Source organism: Mus caroli, unplaced genomic scaffold (genome assembly GCF_978045245.1).
Source record: "Mus caroli unplaced genomic scaffold, Mus_caroli_1 scaffold_6, whole genome shotgun sequence".
NCBI lineage: Eukaryota > Metazoa > Chordata > Mammalia > Rodentia > Muridae > Mus > Mus caroli.
The window spans coordinates 81,626,828-81,648,934 of record NW_028227261.1 but is presented as its reverse complement, the minus strand read 5'-3'; the positions used below and the strand labels follow the sequence as shown (position 1 = coordinate 81,648,934).

The following is a 22,107-nucleotide window of genomic DNA, read 5'->3' as shown; positions in this document are numbered from 1 at the left end:
ACTTGGCTATAGTCCTTTAGGTAGGGTTGAGACATCATGGACTTTCCCCCATCCAAGTTGGCATATGTATTGTTGTTGTTTTGTTCAGTTGATATTTAGGCAGTTATGTTGGAGGAGTTTATGATACTATTAGGAACACAATCTCAGAGAAAACCTCCTGTTCCTATGTCACTTAGGACCTTTCCATACAATGCTCCCTGTGTACAGCTGTTGTTTTGGAGATATATCCATTAAGACTGGGCTCCACAAATTGACCTTTTGATCAATTATTTTTTCTGTAATCAATTCCATTTGTTTCAAAGAGATGTTTTATTAATGATGGATGAGGTCTATACTTATCTGTTGGTATAAGAACAAATACTTAGGGTGCATTTAGGGATTATGCTTGTTAATAAATTAGCAGTTGTAAACTTGTAAAGATCTATCACTTCAATAGCACTGAGTTGTTACCTAGGTTTTCATTACCAAACATGATTTCTCTCATTCTGGTGAGTGTTATGGTTCATAGGCATCATAGTTGTGTTGCACTGTTGGTTGCTTTCCACCTATGGAAGTTTCCATAATGCTTTTGGCACCATGAAAGCTAGATCTGATGGAGAAAACTTTGAGGTCAGTTTTAGTTGAGGGGTATTTGGGTGCTGTATTTGAAGTGCGTTATGTCATCAGCATCATGGACTTTTCTTCAAACTTTGGTAGGAGAGAGCAAACAAAAGCAATAGCAATAGCCTCAAATATCTCAAATATGGGAATTTCTTAGACGACCCTCACCAACAACTCAAAAAAGTACTTGTCTTGCTTAGTATTGGAATCTTTGTTAGGTGTTTTTTGGCTCTGGGAAGCCATATTGTTAGCTCAGTTGGGAAAACTACACATGCACACACACACACACACACACACACACACAGAGAGAGAGAGAGAGAGAGAGAGAGAGAGAGAGAGAGAGAGAAAGAGATCTTATATTTTTAATTTTTTAGATAGATAGCCAATATTATGATGACTTATGATTCTTTCAAACATTCTTACTGTTGTTTTACCCTCCCTCTTCCTTCTTCTGTGTTTATATTCTTCCACCATCCATAGTGAAACCATTCCGGTATTAACTATTCCCCTAATCAGACCACTCATATCTTCTATTTCTCTCTTTACTGTATTTCAACTATTCACCCCCAACATGGTCTCTTTTTACATTCCTTATTTTAGCAGTTACTCCACAATATATGTTTATGTCTGGAATTTTAGAGGTAGGAGCCTCCAGTGAGAGCGAACAAGCGATGTTTGGTTTTCTCAATTTAAGTTACCTCACTCAGTTTGATTTTTTCTAGGACTGTCCATTTATCTGCAAGGTTCATGATTTCATTTTTCTTTATAGTTTATTATAATATTCTGTGATGTTTATGTACCATATTTTCCTTATCCATTCATCAGTTTAAGGATATTTAGGTTGTTTTCATTTTCTTGCTGTTGTGAATAAGGCAGCAATAAAAAAAGCTAAGAAAGTATCTGATGTATGATGGCAAATTCTTTAGAAATAAGTCAAGGAGTGGTGTATCTGGGTTCTGTGGTAGGTTTCTTTGATTGCTTGCTTGAGTTTGAGGATTTTACATGCTGATGAGATTCCAGAGTGAGTGCACAAGTGTGTAGTTCTACAGCGTCTCAGATTTCCCTTTTGACCACACCCTGTCCAGCAATTGTTCTTGATTCTTTTGTTCATAGCCATTCTGCCAGAGGTAAGATTTAATTTCAAAGTTGCTTTGATTTACATTTCCCTGCTTGCACATTCTGAACCTTACTTTTAAAGTGTTATGAGTCCTTAGAGAAGCTTGCTGATTTCTTGTTCCTTTGCTGAAGCCCCAGAATTGACATGGCAACAGGTCCCCAGTTATCACTTGGAGCCCAAGTATTTCCCTTTGGGAGAATGTTATATTCCATTCATCTGCCCCCATAAAGCTGGAGTACATTTCTCTGATAAGCTGCAAGTAAATGGGAGAATATGATATTAGGATGTAGCTATGTAGGGTGAAAGAAGAAAGTTCATTTGAGTCCTATTGCCCATTGTTTTCTGTTTATAAAGAAGAATTTGAGTGATGATAGGGATCATTCAAGATCTCCTTAATTCTACTCCTTTCTTATATACTCCCTAGCATGATAAATGAATATGAAGACCTTCAGATCACTTCTCTTTGATTCTTATGACATAAATCCAGCTAAAGGATGATTTTGTGATTTATGCTTACAGCTGTTGGCATAACTTCTTCTCCCAGCTGTTTTTGAGACTAGATGATGTTGCAGTATGGTAGCATGTTTTTCTTAAGGTTCTCAAGATCAGATTTCTAACTCTTGAATCTGCATCATAGCAGCCATTCAAGGATATTGTCCACATGTTTCTTGTTAGTGAGAGATAACTGCTAAAGGTCTTTAAAACGAAAAGGCATCTCTGCCATATATTCTCAGTCTATTGAAGTGGAAATTTTTGGTTTCTTTGGAAACTCAGTTATGTTTTATGCCCCAGTTTTGTGGGGGAAGACAGGTAAAAGGGTGTTTTGTAGAAACAGACACAGTTGAGAGGCTGTTTTGCTGAAGCAGACATGGGAAAGGACACATAAATATGAGAAGGAATATAAATATGACCCACAGACAATGGAGTTTCTGGCCTTGGTCTTGCTACACCTCACTAGTTTTTGCTGACAACGCTCTAGCATTGATTGGCCTTGCCCTGTGTGAATCTTCACTTGTTACTTCACTGAGAGTAACTTGCTAAAGAACTTCCTGTGATATTTCAATGACTTCTTGCTGCTTCCAAAACAGACCAAACCTATGAATAATAGGAACAGAGAAAGTAGAAGAAACCTGGGTCAAAGTTACAGAGCATATTTGTAACACAATCATTGAATATGAGTTTCCCAATCTAATAACAGAGATAGATGCCTATCAATGTGCAAGATGAAACAGAAGACCAAATAGTCCAGACTAGAAAATGCTACAACACAAGATAATGAAAATTATGAATGTACTGAACAAAAAAAAAAGGATATTAAAAGCTGAAAAACATGAAGTAATGTATGAAGACAAGCCCATTGGAATAATATCTGACTTTTTTTTTCTTTTTTTTTTAAGATTTATTTATTTATTATATGTAAGTACACTGTAGCTGTCTTCAGACACTCCAGAAGAGGGCGCTAGATCTCATTACGGATGGTTGTGAGCCACCATGTGGTTGCTGGGATTTGAACTCTGGACCTTTGGAAGAGCAGTCGGGTGCTCTTACCCACTGAGCCATCTCACCAGCCCCAATATCTGACTTTTTAGTGGAGACAGTGAAAGCCAGAATGTCAAGAAAGGAAGTCCTAAAAAAGACCAAAAGTACTATTTTGATTTCTTTTCATTTCACATATCAGTTTACTTGTACCCTTGCAGTATAATATCTGAAAATAAAAATAGAATCACTAAAGAAAAGCAAAACTGAGATAAAGCAGTATTCTCTTCTAGTCCCCTCTCTATTACGTGTTGCACACACATACACACATACACACATGCAAACAATGGTCCATTTTTCAATGTTCTTGTTTCTGTAATTATTTCAGGATACATACTTAAATCTGAAAATGTGTAGCTAGGAGCCTCAGAGGAAAGAGACCATGTGGCAATTGTCTTTGTAGGTGTGATTTATCTTACCAATATGATCCTTCCTCAGTCCATCAATTACTTGCAAAAACCATTATGGCATTTTTCTATCCAGCTTAATAATATGCCAATGTGCATATGTATACCACTTTTTCACTATCCATTCGATTGATGGAGATGATATACTTTTCATTCCCCACAGCAATGGATATGGCTGAGCAAGTATCGGTTCAGTGGAATGTTAAGCTCTTTGGGCATATGCCAATGAAATATCTACTTGGGTTATGTGGTGGGGTACTATTTGTTTTAACTTTTTCAGGATTCTTCATACTGATACTTAGAGTGGATGAAGTTGTTTGCAGCCTGGCAAACAGAAAATGAGTGTTTGCTTTTGCCCACCTCCCCCTGAGCACTTGTTTTTGTTGTTGTTGTTTTGTTGTTGGTTTTGTTTTTGTTTGGCTGATCTTTATTTACCATGGTGATTAGAGGAACATGAATTCTCAACGTTCTTTTGATAAGTGTTTTCATAATTCCTAGGAACATTGACTATTTTTTGAGATTTTTCTTAGCCATTTTTTTTCTGCTTTGAAAACCCTCTATCCTATTACCAGACCTATTTTTTAATTGATTTGTTTTGTTTTCTTTTGTTTTGTTTGACTCCTTGTTTTTTGAGTTCATTATATACTCTGGGTATAATGCTCAGTGTGATGCATAGAAGACAAGGATTCCAATTCTGTGGAATTTCTCTTCACCCACTGGACTCATTTGGTTGTTTCTTTAGATGTGCAGAAGCTTTTTAATGTTATTAAATTCCACTTGTCAACTGGTGACCTTAGATCCTGAGCAAACTGAGTCTTATTCAGAAAGTTCTGTCCTGCATCTATCCCCTACAGACACTCCCTGTGCCCTTTCTCACATTTATGTGTTTTATTTGGAGTTAGTTTTTGTGCAAGGTGATAAAACTCCACTTTAATTTCATTCTTATCCCTGTGGGTACATGGTTTTCTGAGGGAAGATGCCTTTGTTTTTTCAGCACAAGTTTTTGGCATATATTAGGGGGATGAGCTGTATGTTCTCATGATAGGGGCTCTACCAATCCATTAGCATGGGATATTTTTCAATTTCCTGGTGTCTTTCTTGTCTTTCCTCAGAGATTGAAAGTTTTGCCTCTTTAGCTAAGTTTATTTCTAGATAATTTCTGATGGTATTCTTAGTGGAAGTGTTGATGACTTCCTTCTAAGTATGTTTACTACTTTTGTGTAAAAAACTACTGATTTATGCAAATTATGCTATGTCCTCACACATGGCTGAATTTGTTTATCACTTCTACATGTTACCTTATAGAAATCTGGGTATCTTATGAAAAATTCATGTCTTCTGCAAATAGAGATACCTTAGCTTATATTTTTCCTGTTTGTGATCCCTTAATTCCTCTTATTTGCTTTATTGGTTTAGATAGTACTTTGAACACAGTATTGAAACTATTTCAATACTGTGAAAGAGTCGAAAGCCCTGTCTTCTTCCATGTTTCAGTGGAATGGTTTCAAGAATACAGTGAAACTACATTGTATGCATTTTTTAAGAAACCAAAAAGTACATAACAAAAGTCCTAATCATTCCTGAAAAGAATGACTTCCAAAAGATGGAAAATTAGAGCAAAAGTGGACAATGATCTGTTTTAAGGAGACACTTGACCTGTCACCAGTCTGTGCATCAGCCTGTCAGCCAGTAGATACTCCTGCATGCATTTCCCAGACCAGTTGCCCAATCCTGGCATTTAAAATGGGTGTTTCAGATTCTTATCTTCACTGCTTCTTCTCAGTGGTAATGCCCACCACCACCACTCCCCCATGCCACACACACAAACACATACACACACACACACACTGTTTACATGACTTTGCACATGTTTTTCAGCTTTTGGAATGAGCAAAATTTATTCTTCCCCTTCTATTAACTCCCATTTCTACCTCCAGTTTTTGTCCCTACTTATCTGAGTATTTTCCTAACAAGGAAACCTTCCATTTAGCTAATGCCCCATGTAAATGTGCCAAAAGCCCACTAGATCAATCCAAACACTTATGGGGTCAACATATTGGCTAACATTGTCCCATCTTTCAAAACAGGAAGCAAAACAGTTAGATGACTTGCTCAAGGACAGTATTTAACACAAGTATTTATTTAGATGGAAATTGAAGTATTTGGACATGTTCCAAGCAGTAAGTGCCAGATGCCAGTTGGCACCTAGAAAGATCATGTTCATCACTGATACAGCTGGTATGGACAGATGTCAGAGCTCAAGTGGTACCTTCTCACCCTAAGCCAGTGCCCAGGACACTTGAAAATATAAATGGATCCCCTTTATCTCCTTGTTTAATGAAAAAAATATTAAATAGCTATGTTTTCCATCTCATTTTATTTCTCTAGTAAGGTGAATTGCAGAAACTCTATTTTGTCGTCTACATGAAACAAATGATGTTGGTTCAATACTAGTAACAGATGATAGGTTATATGATAATTGAAAAAATTGAAAAATTGGGCCTTGAAAAGTAACTCCTACTTCTTTTTTTCCTCTTGCCATATGTCATTTCATTTCTGAAAATGGGTCTAGTAAAAACCATCAGTACAACATTAGTTTTTAGGCTGGAGTGATGGCTCAGCAGTTCAGATTGGCTTTGCTCTTGCTGCTTTTTCAGAAGACCTGGGTTAGTTGCCTAGCACAGTTTCCTAGTATCCACATGCCAGCATAAATAGTCTTTAACTCCATGTCCAGGGCATCCTATGTCCTTTTCTGGCCTCTGCACGCACCAGCACAGAAGAGATATGCATACATACACGAAGGCTAAATAGTAATGCACATAAAATAAATAAATATTTATCAAAAATTTAAAAGAGAAAAGACCATAATACTGGGAGCACTGTTTTCTAACAAAGTAGAATTCTTAGATGGGAGAGGTAGCCTTTGGGTTGGAGTAAGGGTGACTGAGTGGAAGTATTCCTCCACTCAGATGTTTACTGCAGAGTTATGTGTCTCTTTGTGAGATCACTGTAGGCTTAGATTTTTTCAAAGCCTATGTTATTTAGGGCTCTTAAATGTTTCATCCTCCCTTTTAGCCCACTGAACAAAGGTTAAGAAGAAAGAAGGTTGATAAGACAAGAGGGTGTGGACCTGTTAAGTAGTTCTGTGGGGAGGTTCCAATCTCTCTTGTCAGGAATTCAGTAGCAGTGGCTCAATCCATCAGAAACCTCAAGGCTTCACCAAATTTGCACAGGTTGGCAGAAGTGGCAAGATTCAGTCAGAATACCACAAGAAATTCTGGTGAGTTTCTCTCTATGAAGTGAAGACCAGTGAAGACCAGTGAAGACTCAGCAAAAACCAACAAAAGCCAGCAAAGTCCCCCGAAGCAGTGCATAGCTGATGAATACCAGTGAAGCATTGCAAGGTATAGCAATGCAAAAGCATCCTTTCACTGTCTGTGGGGTTACACTCTTTCAAAACAAAATGTCCTCTCACGTGTCTATTTCCGCAAAACATCCTCTTATAAGACAGCTTCCATAAAAACGTGACAATGACACAACTGAGTCTCCAAAGAAATTTACACTTCATATTTGTGTGTAATATACTTAGATCTAATTACTGTAGGACACCTAACTGTAGGGCATGATAAGTTGATGTAATAGAAGATTATGGCCCTACTTGTAAAAAAACAAAAAACATAAATTGTGATCACATTTTCTGCAGTTGCTTTCAGTCAGATAACTTAGTTTTCTACATCTTTGAAGACATTTTCCAGTATAAGTTGGCCCAGCCTTCCCACTTTTGGAGTGTATCATGACATATAAAATAATGCATACCACAAAATAATTTAATTGTAAAAATTTTAAAATAATAATAATAATAATGAAAATTGAAGGCAAATATCTGAGTAAATTTGAATTTACACATAATATGAGTTATTGCTGCTTATGGGAAGTTGTATAAATATTATATATACCCTACTAGAGAGAGGGAAAATGCAGCTTTACAACAATAAAAGTAAACATGCATAGTTTGATTCAATTTTGACAGAACAAATAAATGATTACTCCATATATAATATATATTAATATGGTCATAAAATCTGTAGAAAGATGTAAAAAAAAAAAAACGTGCTGGTAGGGAGAGGAAAAGTGGCATTTGGTATTATCTTGAACAGTGAGAGATCAGGAACCAAGACAAACTGAAGGAGGATGGTTGACCTATCTATCATTCTGTTCATTGGATAACATTCTACATATATATTTAAATTTTTAGAAAATATTAATAAAAAAATAAGGAAGAAATAGAGAAAATTATCCTCTTAAGTCTTTGGTTCAATTGTTCTTTTTCAGTAAAAATAGTTTTCTGCTAATAAAGTGTTTGGATAGAAGAATGGGAAGGGAGAAATTATGTTATTATAACCACAAAAATGAAATTAAAATACAACATCTAATGTTTTATAATAGTTTCTTAATTTAAACATGTTTTCAAAGAATCAAATAGTGATAATGTAAAATGATAAAATATTTTATGGTCTAGGTATGAAAGGTGAATGACTTGAGGCTCACTTGTACTTTTTTAAGCTGCATTATTGCCATATGAAAAGTGTCCATTTTTTCTAGTTCTTAAGAAAATGTACTACCTCTTACAGGATTTATTTGTGTTTATGGCATGTATAGTAAGTGTACATGCATGTATATCTGCATGTGTTTGGATTCCAGAAGAGAACATTGTCTTCTTTCACTGTTTTCTACCTTTGGGGGCATTAGGGGTTATACTCTCTTTCTAAACCTGAAGCATGCCATTTGGCTATGCTGACTAGGCATAAACTTCAGGAACCTCCAGTGTATGCCCATCAGTGCAAGGTTACAGATTTTCCCAGCCATGCTGACTTGTCTGTGTACTAGGAACTTGATCCCAGGTACTCTTGCTTTCACAGTAAGTGCTCTTCTCACTGAGTCATCTCCAGTCTTTCTTTTCTTTAATTTGAATTTATTATTTTAAATATGGGGTTTCACTATGTACCACTCACTCACATAAAACTCTTGCTCTCATTCACATGGAACTAGCCTGGTCTCATAATAGTGATTTTCCTGCCTCTATTTCTTGAGTACTGGACTACAGATATGCCTCAATGTTTCAAGACCTTTCTATCTTTCGTAAATATAGGAACACAAAGCAATGTTGGTAGCAATGACTCAGGAAATTTGTTGGCATGAGAATATCATACAGACTCCTGTGTGACTATGAGTCTGTAGTTGTGTATACGTGTGTGTCTGTCTGTGTGTGAGTGTGTGTGTGTGTGTTCAGGGTTTTTTTTTTTCTAACATGAAGGTGTTGTTCTCATGATGCCAGTATTTTCTATTAAATTATTTTGTAATTATAATTATTTTTATAGGGTATAGGACATGAGATGATCAGACAACCACTTGCAGCAGTTGGTTCTCCACGGCACCATGCTAGTCTCAGGGACTGCACTCAGGTCATCACACTCAGGAGCCAGCTTCTTTACTTGCCAATCCATATAACTAGCCCAATTATAAAAACACAGTGATAATTATTTTCCATATGAATATTCTTCATTATATAGTCAGACTTACACCTGGTACGTCTTTCTAGGACACAGATTTGATTTACAGTCTGAACAGTTCAGATACTGTCAGCTGTTTGGTGATGATTAACTCCTACTTATCTTGAAGGAAGAATTGGAGAATATAATTTCATCTAACCTCATATATAGATAATAATAAAAAACCTACAAATGTATATATGGTCTATGTCTTAAAAATCTCAATTGTGCTTCAAAGACTTCATCTATTTTGCTTAAAAACACATATAAAATGGCAATTTTTCTACCTCACACAGTCAAAATTCTTTCATGTGTCCCAAACCTAAATATGGCTTTGGGCAGTTTGGCTTTTACGTGAGAGTGGGAAGTGTCAGAGGAGAAAATCTTCCTTGAGCTGTGATCTGGAGAGTTGGAAGGGAAGGTGACTTGTGATATAGAGTGATGAGCTTCTTCTTGCTTTGGGTTGTACTGTACATTTGCTCTGGATATCCTGTTAAACATGTTTTTTGTTTTTGTCACCATCTTGGGCATTCTATTGGCTTCTTCCCTACAACCCTCTTCCCTTCCCTGCTGGTTGGTTCTTTCATGTGCTGAGGTTCCTATGTGTGTTTGCCTCTGTGATCTTTTGCCGCTTATCTCATGCCTTTTCTTTATGACGTTTCAGCTCATCCACCATACACCATGTGCTTTAGAGTGAAATTCTACCCACATGAACCCTTGAAGATTAAAGAAGAGCTCACAAGGTATTTTTCATTTTTGCATATTTACTTGACCTCTTGCATTCAGGTAGAGCCTCTGCTATCTTATAGGTAGACATTCCTGTTATCGATTTGAGAACACCTCCAGGAAGTAGGCTGTGGAGTCAGCATTGTGCTCCTCATATTCTTGTTGGGTTTGGAATACTTTATAGAGAACCTTGGTGAGAAAGTATTATCTGTACAAGAAAGCAATGGTTATGAAAGGGAAGCTCTCTAGAACATTTGACAATGGAGTGCTAACAAAACCAGAAGATGACTGTCTTTTGGGTATAGGCAAATGCAGAGAGAAGCCCTTGTCTGTCTTTTTGGATCTAAGACTTTCTGGAAGGACAAGGTTACTGGACAAAGAGGACAATTAGTTGTTTTACTTTCCACTTGCTACATGACAACTACCAAGCAGACAAACTCTCCAACTTTCTTCTCTCTCTCTCTCTCTCTCTCTCTCTCTCTCTCTCTCTCTCTCTCTCTCTCTCTTGGGTTTATATTCACTTAATCTTAGAGGTTTTTTTTTTTCCTCTGAAAACCTTGGTACAAGTTGCTGAGTAGAATTCCAGGTGGCCACTTCCTGGATTGAGAACTGAAAAAGCTGTCATGCACCTAGATCTTGATGAGGCTTTAATTTAGTAACATCCAAATTGTCGTGTGTAATTATAATTGACAATAATCTGCTTAGGTCTGGATCCTACAAAAAGGCAAATACATGTTCTTCTTGGCAGATTTTGTGTGTGTATATGCATGTGTAAATGAATATGAGTGTATATATGTATGTGTGCATGTAAAGAAAGGTGTGTGCCTGTGTGAAATGTGAAGAAAAATAGGTAGTAGATATATTAGTGTTATTTTTAAGTATTTTTTCTTCTCATTGAATATAATTAACAAATGCATAAATTTCACAGGCACATTCATAATGTTAGAAAACTATTGCCACTATTGAATTCCAAAGTATTTTCACTACCACATTAAACACACACACAATATCAACAATAGTCATGATCTGCATCTCTATAGTTGTCCCTGACAACTATTAATCTACTTTCTGTGTCTATAAATTCATATACCCAGATATCTCATGTCAGTGAAATTGTGGAAGAGTACGTAGCTCTGACTTGATTTGGCTGGAAATTTTGAAACTTATTTTTAATTTATTTGATTATTTTTTTCTCAGCTCAAATTTTCTACCTAAGTGGAAAAAACAGTAAATTAGAGAAAAATAAAAGTACAACAACAACAACAAAATAACATCTTTGACACCACCCCAAACCTCAAATAACAATTGAAAAATGGAAAGAATACACACACACACACACACACACACACGCACACACACACACACACACACACACAAATGCTACCACCACCAATAACAATAAAAAGACACACCTAAGGACACATTTAAACTCCAAGGCAATTTTTTTTTACATTGAAAAACTCCTTGAGGGCTGGAGAGATGGCTCCAACTGACTGCTCTTCTGAAGGTCCAGAGCTCAAATCCCACCAACCACATGGGGGCTCACAACCATCAGTAATAAGATCTGACTCCCTCTTCTGGAGTGTCTGAAGACAGCTATAGTGTACTTATTTATAATAAATAAATCTTTTTTAAAAAAAAGTAAGAAGGAACGAAATATCCACACTTTTGTCTACCTTCTCCTTGAGTTTCATGTGTTTTGCAAATTGTATCTTGGGTATTCTAAGTTTCTAGGCTAATATCCCCTTATTAGTGAGTACATATCACATGTTTTCTTTTGTGATTGGGTTACCTCACTCAAGATGATATCCTCCAGATCCATCCATTTGACTAAGAATTTCATAAATTCATTATTTTTAACGGCTGAGTAGTACTCCATTGTGTAAATGTGCCACATTTTCTGAATACACAAAGAAGGAGTTACAGAGACAAAGTTTCAAGCTGAGATGGAAGGAAAGACCATCCAGAGACTGCCCCACCCAGGGATCCATCCCATAAACAACCACCAAATCCAAACACTATTGCATATGCCAGCAAGATTTTGCTGACAGGACCCTGATATAGCTGTCTCTTGTGAAGCTCTGCCAGTGCCTGGCAAATACAGAAGTGAATGCTCACAGTCATCTATTGGATGGAACACAGGGCCCCCAATGGAGGAGCTAGAGAAAGTACCCAAGGTGCTGAAGGGGATTGCAACCCTATAGGTGGAATAACAATATGAACTAACCAGTACCCTCCCCCAGAGCTTGTGACTCTAGTTGCATGTGTAGCAGAGGATGGCCTAGTAGGTCATCAATGAGAGGAGAGGCCCTTGATCTTGCAAAGATTATATGCCCCAGTACAGGAGAATGCCAGGGCCAGGAAGCAGGAGTGGGTAGGTTGGGGAGCATGGCGCAGGGAGGGTAAAGGGGACTTTCAGGATAGCATCTGAAATGTAAATGAAGAAAATATCTAATAAAAAAATTAAAAAGAAAAGGAAAAACTCCTTGAATGTACTTACAGCATACTTAGGAAAATACATGGATACATACATACATATATACATACATACATATTACTATTGTATGCATGAATACATGTATGTATATAACAATAATAATTAAAGGAAAATACTATCATGGTGAGAATGGAAGGGCCATGGGAGAGCTTGGAGGGAGGAGCAGGAAAGAGATGGAAAAGGGAAAGTGAATAATTGTATAGAGTGTATAATTAAATGTAATTGTATTTCAATTAAAATTGTACACAATTTTATAAGTGAATAAAAATTTAAGGAAATCATTTTTGTCACTTATCTTGTAGGTTTTTTTAACTTTTATTTGGCTTTTGAGATTGTACTGAATGACATTTCTCCCTTTTCTTTTCTTCACCTAAGCCATTCTATATACCCCTTCTTGCTGCTCTCACTCAGATTCATGACTTCATGTTCTTTACTGATTTTTATGTATGCATGCATATATCTATATGGCTGTACATATATACTCCTAAATATAGTATATTCAGTCCATATAGTGTTAATTGCACATATATTTTCAGTGCTGACCATTTGATACTGAATAAAGAATTGGTGAGGAAACTTTGAGCATATGTCCCAATCGTAAATAAAGGATGAATCTGTTGTTATTGAGAAAGTCTCACAAAATAATAAAATAATACAAAACTATAGTAAATAACTCTAATTTCTATCAGTATCATGTTCTTATGCTTAAATGATATTTTATTGCATCTATATAACATATTGGTTTTATCTATTCATCAGTTAGTGAGCATTTGAATTATTAATATTTTTTGGTTATAATGCATAATACCACCAAGAACATTTATGTACAAATTTTGATGGTAGCCCGGATGCTGATAAGTTGGGTCCAGGTTATCATTTAGAAACATATAGAATTTGTACTTTCTTTAATTTTATTTTTTAATTCTTTGAAAATTTTGTAAATGGATTTCCATCATGTCTACCTTCCTTCTCTAACTATTCCCAGAGCTTCTCCACTTCCCTCCCACCCAATTCTGTATCTTTTTTTCCCCCAATTGACACCAGGTGTGCTGCCCAAACACGCTTGGATATACGGACTTTTACTAGAGTATGGTGAATTATCAGGGGCTGCCTTCTTAGAAAAAAATAATACTAACCCTTTCTCAGCAGATAACAATTGTCAATAGCTCTTTGCTTGGTGATTGCTTCTCATATCAGATCTCCCTTTCCATACTGGAATTGGCATGGGTTTGGACTTAATAAATCTTATGGATCTTGCCCTTTAGTTCATCTGTATAGCTTTCCTGCTGTGTCCTAAAGTTAGTGTTTCTTTGTAGTCATCCACCAAATCTGGCTCTCACATTCTCTGTCATCTTTGGAAGAGAAAGGAGTGATATACACAATCCGTTTAGAATTGAATAGTCTACAGTCTCTTTTTCTTTACACATCTGCCAGTTGAGGATCATGGTGGTGATCCTTGTCTACTGAAAAAAGAAGCATCTTTTCTGATGAAAGCTGAGAGGTGCTTTAAACCATGGGTGCAATGATAAATCAAAAGGAGCTGGTTTCATATAATATACATTTAGCAGTGTAAGGGTAGTGGTTTCTCTCCTAGGGCCTATAACCTCTCCAGTCATAGTTTCTCAGTCCTGTAACAGTACCTAGTATGGGTTCATCTTGTGTAGCAAACAATAAATCCAATTATAAAATGGTTAGTTTCTTTACGTTGTTTAAGCCACCATCTCAAAAATGGGCATGTCTTGCTAGGCCAATCAGTCTTAAATGGTGCACAAGTGGCTATAATTAATGTATATTCTGACCTCTGGTATATACACAGCTCTACCCAACATTTTAAAAGATAATTAGTAGAGAAGTTTCCAGATCACTACCAGTTTGATTTTTTTCCGTGTTCTAAGACTCATGTTTATGGTGTCATCACCAGCCGACTCTTACCATCACATTCTGAAGCATACGCAAGAACATTGGCATGAGCCTGAAATGTTTGGGAGTCAACAAATTCAAGACATGTAACCTACTCCTGAGAATGAACTTTGTATTTGTTAGCCTGCCATGTCATTAAGGGCTGTGTTGCCTTATTATAGGATAACTACATTTTAACTCTTTTTATTTGTGTGTATAGATGTATGATGTAAAGCTTCTATGATAGTAGTTTTCCATATGATATTTTGGGAAAGTTTTATACTCTGCCTTCCCCTTCCTCATGCCTATTTATCCCTTCTTGTTCCATAATTCCCCTTTAACTTTTTAATACCAATGATTTTACCACACTCCTTGAAAGCCCCTTTCTATGAGTACTTTAATTTTCTAACTTCTGTAGATCACTCCCATTAACAAAATAAAAAACATAGCTAAAGGTTCTAGGCTAATGTCTACATATAAGAGGGAAAATGTAATGTTCTTCTTTTGGGGACAGCTATATCCATTTACTTGTGAATTTCATAATAGCAAATTAATACTCAATTGTGTAAATATATTATTTTTATTGTCCATTCCATTCATCTGTTTATAAACATCTAGGCTGTTTCCATCCCTGGCTACTCTGAACAGTATGGCAATGGACATATTTAAAAAGTATCTATGTAGCAGTGTATAAGGTCTTGGAATATATATCCAAAGAGGTATAGTATATCATGTATTAGATGTTTTTACAGTTCTTTTAGGAACCTCCACAGATTTCTGCGATGACTGTGCCAGTTTGCCCCCTTCACCAGTGAATAAGTGTTCCTCATTTCCCTCATCAAACCTAGCATCATTTGTTTTTTGTATCTTATCCATTCTGACTGCGATAAAATTGAATCTCAAAGTACCTTTAATTTGCATTCATGTGGTGGTTAATGATGAGTGCCTCCCAGGTGATTCTCATGTTCACTCAAAATTAAGAAACTAATTATTTAAAGTATATCTCATCAGAGAATGGCCTAGTCAATCATCAATGGGAGGAGAGGCCCTTGGTTCTGTGAAGGCTCTAAGTCCCAATGTAGGGGAATGCCAGGGCCAGAAAGCAGATGTGGGTGGGTTGGTGAGCAGGGGGAGGGAGGTGAGGATAGGGGGTTTTCGGAGGGAAAACCAGGAAAGGGTACAACATTTGAAATGTAAATAAAGTGAATATGAGAGAAAGAAAGAAAGAAAGAAAGAAAGAAAGAAAGAAAGAAAGAAAGAAAGAAAGAAAGAAAGAAAGAAAGAAAGGAAGAAAGAAAGAAAGAAAGGCTGATGACACAGCATCACCAGGTAGCTACTGAATACACAAATATCCTACCTGGCTACTGAATCAGCATAACATTTTTAATTTAACTTTTAATATCTTGGGTTAATAAATGTGCTCATTAGAGTTTGCAGGCCTCAGTGCATGGATCTATGCTGTCAATTCAAACTGGGTAATAAACTTACAAGGAACATTCTCTCTTTAATACAATTATGTACTAAAATAAAGACAGGTTGTCTTTTGTATCTGTCATGTGTCCCTACTACCTTGATGGCTAGCACAATGCATAGTATAAAGTTTGTGAGATAAAGATCCATTGATCTTTCAGTGAAGTAATCTCCAACACTGGGTGCTCACATGTTTATGATATTAGCACACATATTTCCCTTTCTGGTTTTCCATGTCTTTTTCCTTATCTTTAAAATGAGCAATACTGAGTAAGATGCAAATTACTGAGTAATAGAGATATTAGGGTTTTTCCAGAGAAACACACAGTAGGATTTGTGTGTGTGTGTGTGTGTGTGTGTGTGTGTGTATCTGTAGATGTGTATATATACATAAGTGACTATGTACATATGTTTGCATAATGTTTATTATAAGTAATCAACTTGCATAATTATGGAGACTGAAAAGCCCCCACAATCTTCATGTTAGAGGCTGCATAGGGCCAGTGGATTCTAGTCCTGCTCTGAAGACCTAAGGATAAGAAATTTTTTAAAAGGCAGAATACTTTAGCTCACATTGTCATATCGAATACACTCATTCTCTCTCTGCATTTCTGTCCCATTCAGTCCTATAATACATTGCATGACTTCAACCTCAAATAAGTTAGTCACCTGTTTTGCTGTTTCATTAACTCAAGTATAAGTCATGTCCATACATACCCTTGAAGAAACCCAGAAATCAGATTTAACTGCATATCTGGTTATTCCATGGCCCAGTAAAGCTGATGTCCAAAGTTAATTATCTAAAAGTTGTAACTGGCAGGTTAAAAGGTGTTATTAAAGGTTCTGCTAAGGGCATGCATGGAAGGGAAGAAGGTCTCCTGTAGGTAAATGTTAAAATTGGCATGAATGGAGTATGTTACTTTGGTTAAGAAATGAAATAGATCTTAAGATCGGAGCCTGGAGAGGAAGTATTAATTTGGTTAAGGGAGAGCATGGAACCTGAAAAGCAAATGGATCAACCCAAAGGACAGTGACACCGGAATGCCTCTGAGGTTTTGTTGTTTGGTTTTTGGTTTGGTTTGGTTTGGTTTGGGGGGTGCGGGTGGGGCTGGGGGTTCACTCTAGTTTTTAAAGTGTCATGATAACGCTTATGAATGTAAAAGTTTCATGTGTAAATACAACCTCCTGAGATTTCTCACAAAGTGGACACATTGTTTTTCTGCTTTTCTGCAACACAACACAGGCAGAGTTTCATAGTAGTTGATTCTAACATAATTTACCCCATTTTTCACTCTGTTCCCCCAGCTCACTTTACCAGCCACGTGTGATACAGGTATCTGAGCTTAAGTACAGACCAAATACAATGAAACAAGAGCCCACTACAAGAGTTAGTCCCCTGGATTTCTGACCTCATAAGCAAGTTTGTCGCTGATGGTTGGTTTTCATTGAGCAGTAACTACAATGCTCTCTGTTCTTCAGGAACAATGAGTGTATCTTCTTAAACTAATTGATCTCAGTTTCTGATTACATGTTTCAAAAAGAACTTAGAATATTGATAATAAGTTTTAGTTTCTTGTTTAGGAGTGATGACTGCTGGGCAGTGTGTTTCTTGGTTATTCTTGTTTTTATCGAAAAGCCAAAATCATTTACATTTGGAAATTCATATACACTTCTGGTTTTTAAATTCTGAAACTTCTCTTCTTCTTTCTACATGTGTTAAAGGGAAGTTTGGCATGTCCAAGATACTGCATTGAGCTAGGCATGACACTAGTGGTTCATCAAACAGTGTATAAACATTCTTACTTCAAAGCTTCAGCTAAAACTTGGGATGGTTATTTCTCCATTTGTGTTGCAGGTACCTACTATATTTGCAAATTAAAAGAGACATTTTTCATGGTCGACTGCTGTGTTCCTTTTCTGATGCTGCCTATCTGGGTGCTTGTATCGTTCAAGGTAAGTCTAGCCCAAGCACACTCATCCCTACCACTGCATGGGTTATGGAACTATATTCTGTGCCTCTTATCTCTGCTACCTGCAACTATTTTGTCTTTGTCTATGGGGGAATCTAGATATGTCTAGATAGTTTGCAACATATTTCTCTGTTCATTTTCCAAGCCACTCTTCCTGGCAGATGGTTAAGCTCTAGTGTTCATAGTGCTTCTATTCACGTGTTAACATGTACAAAACCCCAAAAAGTAGAGTATTGAGTTTATTTTCAAGGAGACTATCATTTTACAAGACTTTCCACATTGACATAGGTATCCTATGTTGTGAGTTCCACCTGGTAAATGTGAGGCCTAATACACATACCAAGGGGAAAATTATATCAAAGAAGTGGATTTTAAATAATTATGGTCACTGAAATCATATTTCGTGTGTGCATATATTTTCTGTAAATTCTTCAACTTTTCTAGCCATAGAAGAAGATGAAGAGACCATTAAATTCACAAATCTATTCTCTGAATCTTTATTCAATTTTCCTAGTTATTTTGTCAGACAGGAATATCATGAGTTCTTTAAGCTTCAGAGCTTTCCTTATAAAATGGAGTACTTTTTAAAACTTTAAAAATTCAAGTACTTTAAAAGTTCAGTTTCCCCAGGAGTCTTCCCCTTCTCAGAGGAGAACATGACGGGGAGGGAGGAAGGATCTGTGGAGGGGAGGCTGCTATTAGGATGTTAAGCAAAATAATTAATCAGTTAGTTAATTAATTAATTTTAAAAGTTGTTTCTTTCAAACATTCAAAGTTAAAAAACATTTTAAAGTTAAAAGTCTTTATTAATGGCCTAGTCGGCCATCATTGGGAAGAGAGGCCCCTTGGTCATGCAAACTTTATATGCCCCAGTACAGGGAAACACCAGGGTCAAGAAGTGGGGGGTGGGTAGGTAGGGGAGCGGGGGGGGGGTATGGGGGACTTTCGGGATAGCATTTGAAATGTAAATGAAGAAAATACCTAATAATACTGAAATACTTTAACGCAAGAGGGAACATTTGGGGTACATTAAAACCAAATCAAAGCTCAACAGTATAAACAGCTCAGTGCTTACTGACAAGGACCCATTTCTTATCTTCTGAGCTACAAAGGCTTTGGAATTATCTTTCTACAGTGCTGCCATCTACAGCACACATAGATGGTCTCCTATACTCAAGCTGGCTCTGCATCACAGATTCCACTGTCCGTGGTAGTCATCCCCTGATACTGACATCTCCAAAACCTTGGAGTCTCTGCTAGGATTGGGCTGTACCTTCAGCAATAGTTTCTCTTCAACTCTCTTCTGGGACTGTATCTATGACACAGGATGTCAAGCCTTAATTTCCTTCCATGCCCTCTTCAATACTGGAGCTTCTACTGCAACTGAACTGTGCTTTCACCTATAGCCTCTCCTGTCCTTTCACAGTACCGACCCTCAGTCTTAACTCCATGATATTTTCAAGTCTTCAAAAAAAGTACCATCTGGGTGCAACCAGCAGGGAGTTCAATGTTGATTGCCTGTGACCCAATTCTGTGTGCTGAACCTGAGGGAAATTTTCCCAAAATAATTTACCTGAATGATGATGGCCTTTTCTCAATCACAGCTGATTATTCAGATTTTTAATTCAAAATTCCATTCAAATGGCTGTAATTGCTAAAAAGGCCTCTGAAACTCCACCAGATAGACCTCTGTCATCTACATTGCTCGCAACATTCTTATTTTCCTCAGAAAAAAACCACTGAGCTCTGAGCACTCGGTTGTTTTTCCAACCTAACAGTCAAATGCCACTACATCTTTTCCCCAAATCACATGGTCAGGTCTCAACAGCATTATGTATGACCTGGTATCAATTTCTTAGATAGGCTTTTTGTTGTTATGATAAAACACCAGGACTATGAGCTACATGGGGACCAAAGTGTTTATTTGACTTGCACTTGGATGTCAGTTTCAAGAAACCTAAGAGGGACTCAAGACATGTAATGGAGCAGAAACCACGGAGGAGTACTACTTAACTTGCTTGCTCCTCTGAGCTCACTCAGCCTGCTTTTTGATACCACTTACCTAGGCATGACATTGCCTGCCTCCCCAGTGAGCTGAGTCCTTCCACATCAGTCATTAGTGGAGAAAATTCACTAAGGACTTGCCTACCAGCAAATCTTACAGAGAGATTTTCTCAATTGAGAGTCCCTCTTCCCAACTGTCTCCAGCCTGTATCAGATTCACAAAAAAACTAATGAAGACATGGGTACTAGAGGGGATCCAGTTTTATAATAGTGACATATTGTCTATGCATTTATGGCAAATGGAGGTAATGGCTTACACCACCTTCGACTGTTGGGGGCCATGGCCAGCTGCTGGTAATGCCTAAAGTGGAGGTGCCTGTTAAGTGTACTTCTGGAAATTAATTTGAGTTATCCATCATTTCATAGCCCATATTTCAGTTCACATGGTTATTTACAGACTTTTCCTTTTTTTCACTAATCTCTATTTCTTACCCTAGGACAACTGGATTGTTTTGCCTACAGTTCCATAACCTGTTGAATATTACTGTTACCTCATGCTGTACCTTGTTACACTTCATAAATTAAATAGGACAATAGAACTCATTTAATTTTTTTATTTTATGCCCAAATACTGTTTGAGATAATTGTTTCTAGCCAAAAACAATGTTTTATAATGTGCAACTCTGTGTTTTACTCATGAACTCTGACAGTGAACACCCAAATTGCTTATCAATTTTCATAATCATGGTTGATGCTATAAAAGCAAACAACAGATACCATTGATCATATCCATTCTTGCAGATAACTCTGATATGTGTCCAGTATGTATGCCTAGAGGAGGGATTTCTTAATCATAATACTTTCCTAAATACTCCCATATTGCTTTCTAAAACTACATGTCAATAATCTATAAAAGTACATACATGTATCTATCTTCTCATATCACAAAGTGGTGTTTTTTGCTTACATATATCTACTTTATTATAAGTTTGAACATCTCTTCCTATCCGTTTTGGGGTTTGTAGGTTGTGTGTTCATATGTATTGAGCATTTCTCTACTGAACATCCTATCCCTTTTCTTAACTATTTGTGGGGATTCTATATAGCAGCCCATCAGATTTTGCAAGTATACTTCTTAAATTTGACTTTGTTTTGACTTTGACTAAAATGCCATTTAGTAAAGGGAAATATTTTAATTTTAATATAATCAAGTTAATCAATTTTTGCCTATTTGACCAAGTAAATTATATCTTCAGCAGTATGTTCTTGCTGTGTACTTCTGGAGATAATTAATGGCCTTGGTAATACCTTATAATGTTTATGGAGAAGTCTGTGAGACACCTTTAGCCAATAACTCAAGCTAGAAGTAACCCATTTCTGGTACTGGGAGTTTTATTTCAAAGCATATGGTGTCTAGTTGTAATCTTCCCCCATATAGGATAATTCAAATATATATATATATGAACCCACACACACTTTAGAAAATTCAGTAGTAATATGTTGCCCTGTGGTGTTTTCAAAATTATTTTTACTGTTTATTGACCTTTCCCATGTTCTTACTACTCTACCCTCCAACCCCCATCCTACTTAATCCTTTCTATTTCATTTTGTCCTATGTCCCTTTTATGGACTATATTCTATATTCCAATCCTTGAGAGATCTCTACCCCCCACAGAGTCCCATATTATTTGGCTAAATCTATGGATATCCCAGATGAAACATACATACCAAACTTAAAAGCTAACATTCATATGTTGGATTAAGCATACAATTTTGGACTTTGTGAGTCTTTGTTTATTTTTATTTTTATATTTTGTTTTATTAGATATTTTATTTATTTACATTTCAAATGTTATTCCCTTTCCTTGTTTCCTATCCAAAAAAAACCCTATCCTATCCCCTCTCCCCTGCTCACCAACCCACTCACTCATGCTTCCTGTCCCTGGCATTCCCCTATACTGGGGCATCGAGCCTTCACAGGACCAAGGGTCTCTTCTCCCATTTATGACCAACAAGGGCATCCTCTGATACATATGCAGCTGGAGCCATGTGTATTCTTTGGTTGGTGATTTAGACCTGGGAGATCTGGGGTATTGGTTGGTTTATATTGTTGTTCCACATATGGGGCTGCAAACCCCTTCAGTTCCTTGAATCCTTTCTGTAGTTCAACCATTGGGACCCTGTGCTCAGACCAATGGTTGGCTGAGAGCATCCAGGCACTGGTAGAGCCCCTCACAAGACAGCTATATCAGGCTCCTGTCAGCAAGCACTTGTTGGCATCCACAATAGTGTCTGGGTTTGGTGACTGTATATGGAATGGATGCCCAGGTGA

General features: G+C 36.9%; 1 protein-coding gene across 2 annotated transcripts in view; it reads left to right on the top strand.

Annotated features, from left to right (window-relative positions):
- The window catches only part of Frmd3 (FERM domain containing 3), a 199,469-nt gene that overhangs the window by 90,208 nt on the left and 87,154 nt on the right, over nucleotides 1–22,107 (top strand). For both annotated transcript variants that reach the window (XM_021160425.2, XM_021160424.3), the window contains exons 4-5: nucleotides 9,874–9,952; nucleotides 17,657–17,754. In XM_021160425.2, coding sequence (XP_021016084.1) covers nucleotides 9,874–9,952; nucleotides 17,657–17,754 — 177 coding nt within the window. The remainder of the gene's footprint in view (nucleotides 1–9,873; nucleotides 9,953–17,656; nucleotides 17,755–22,107) is intronic.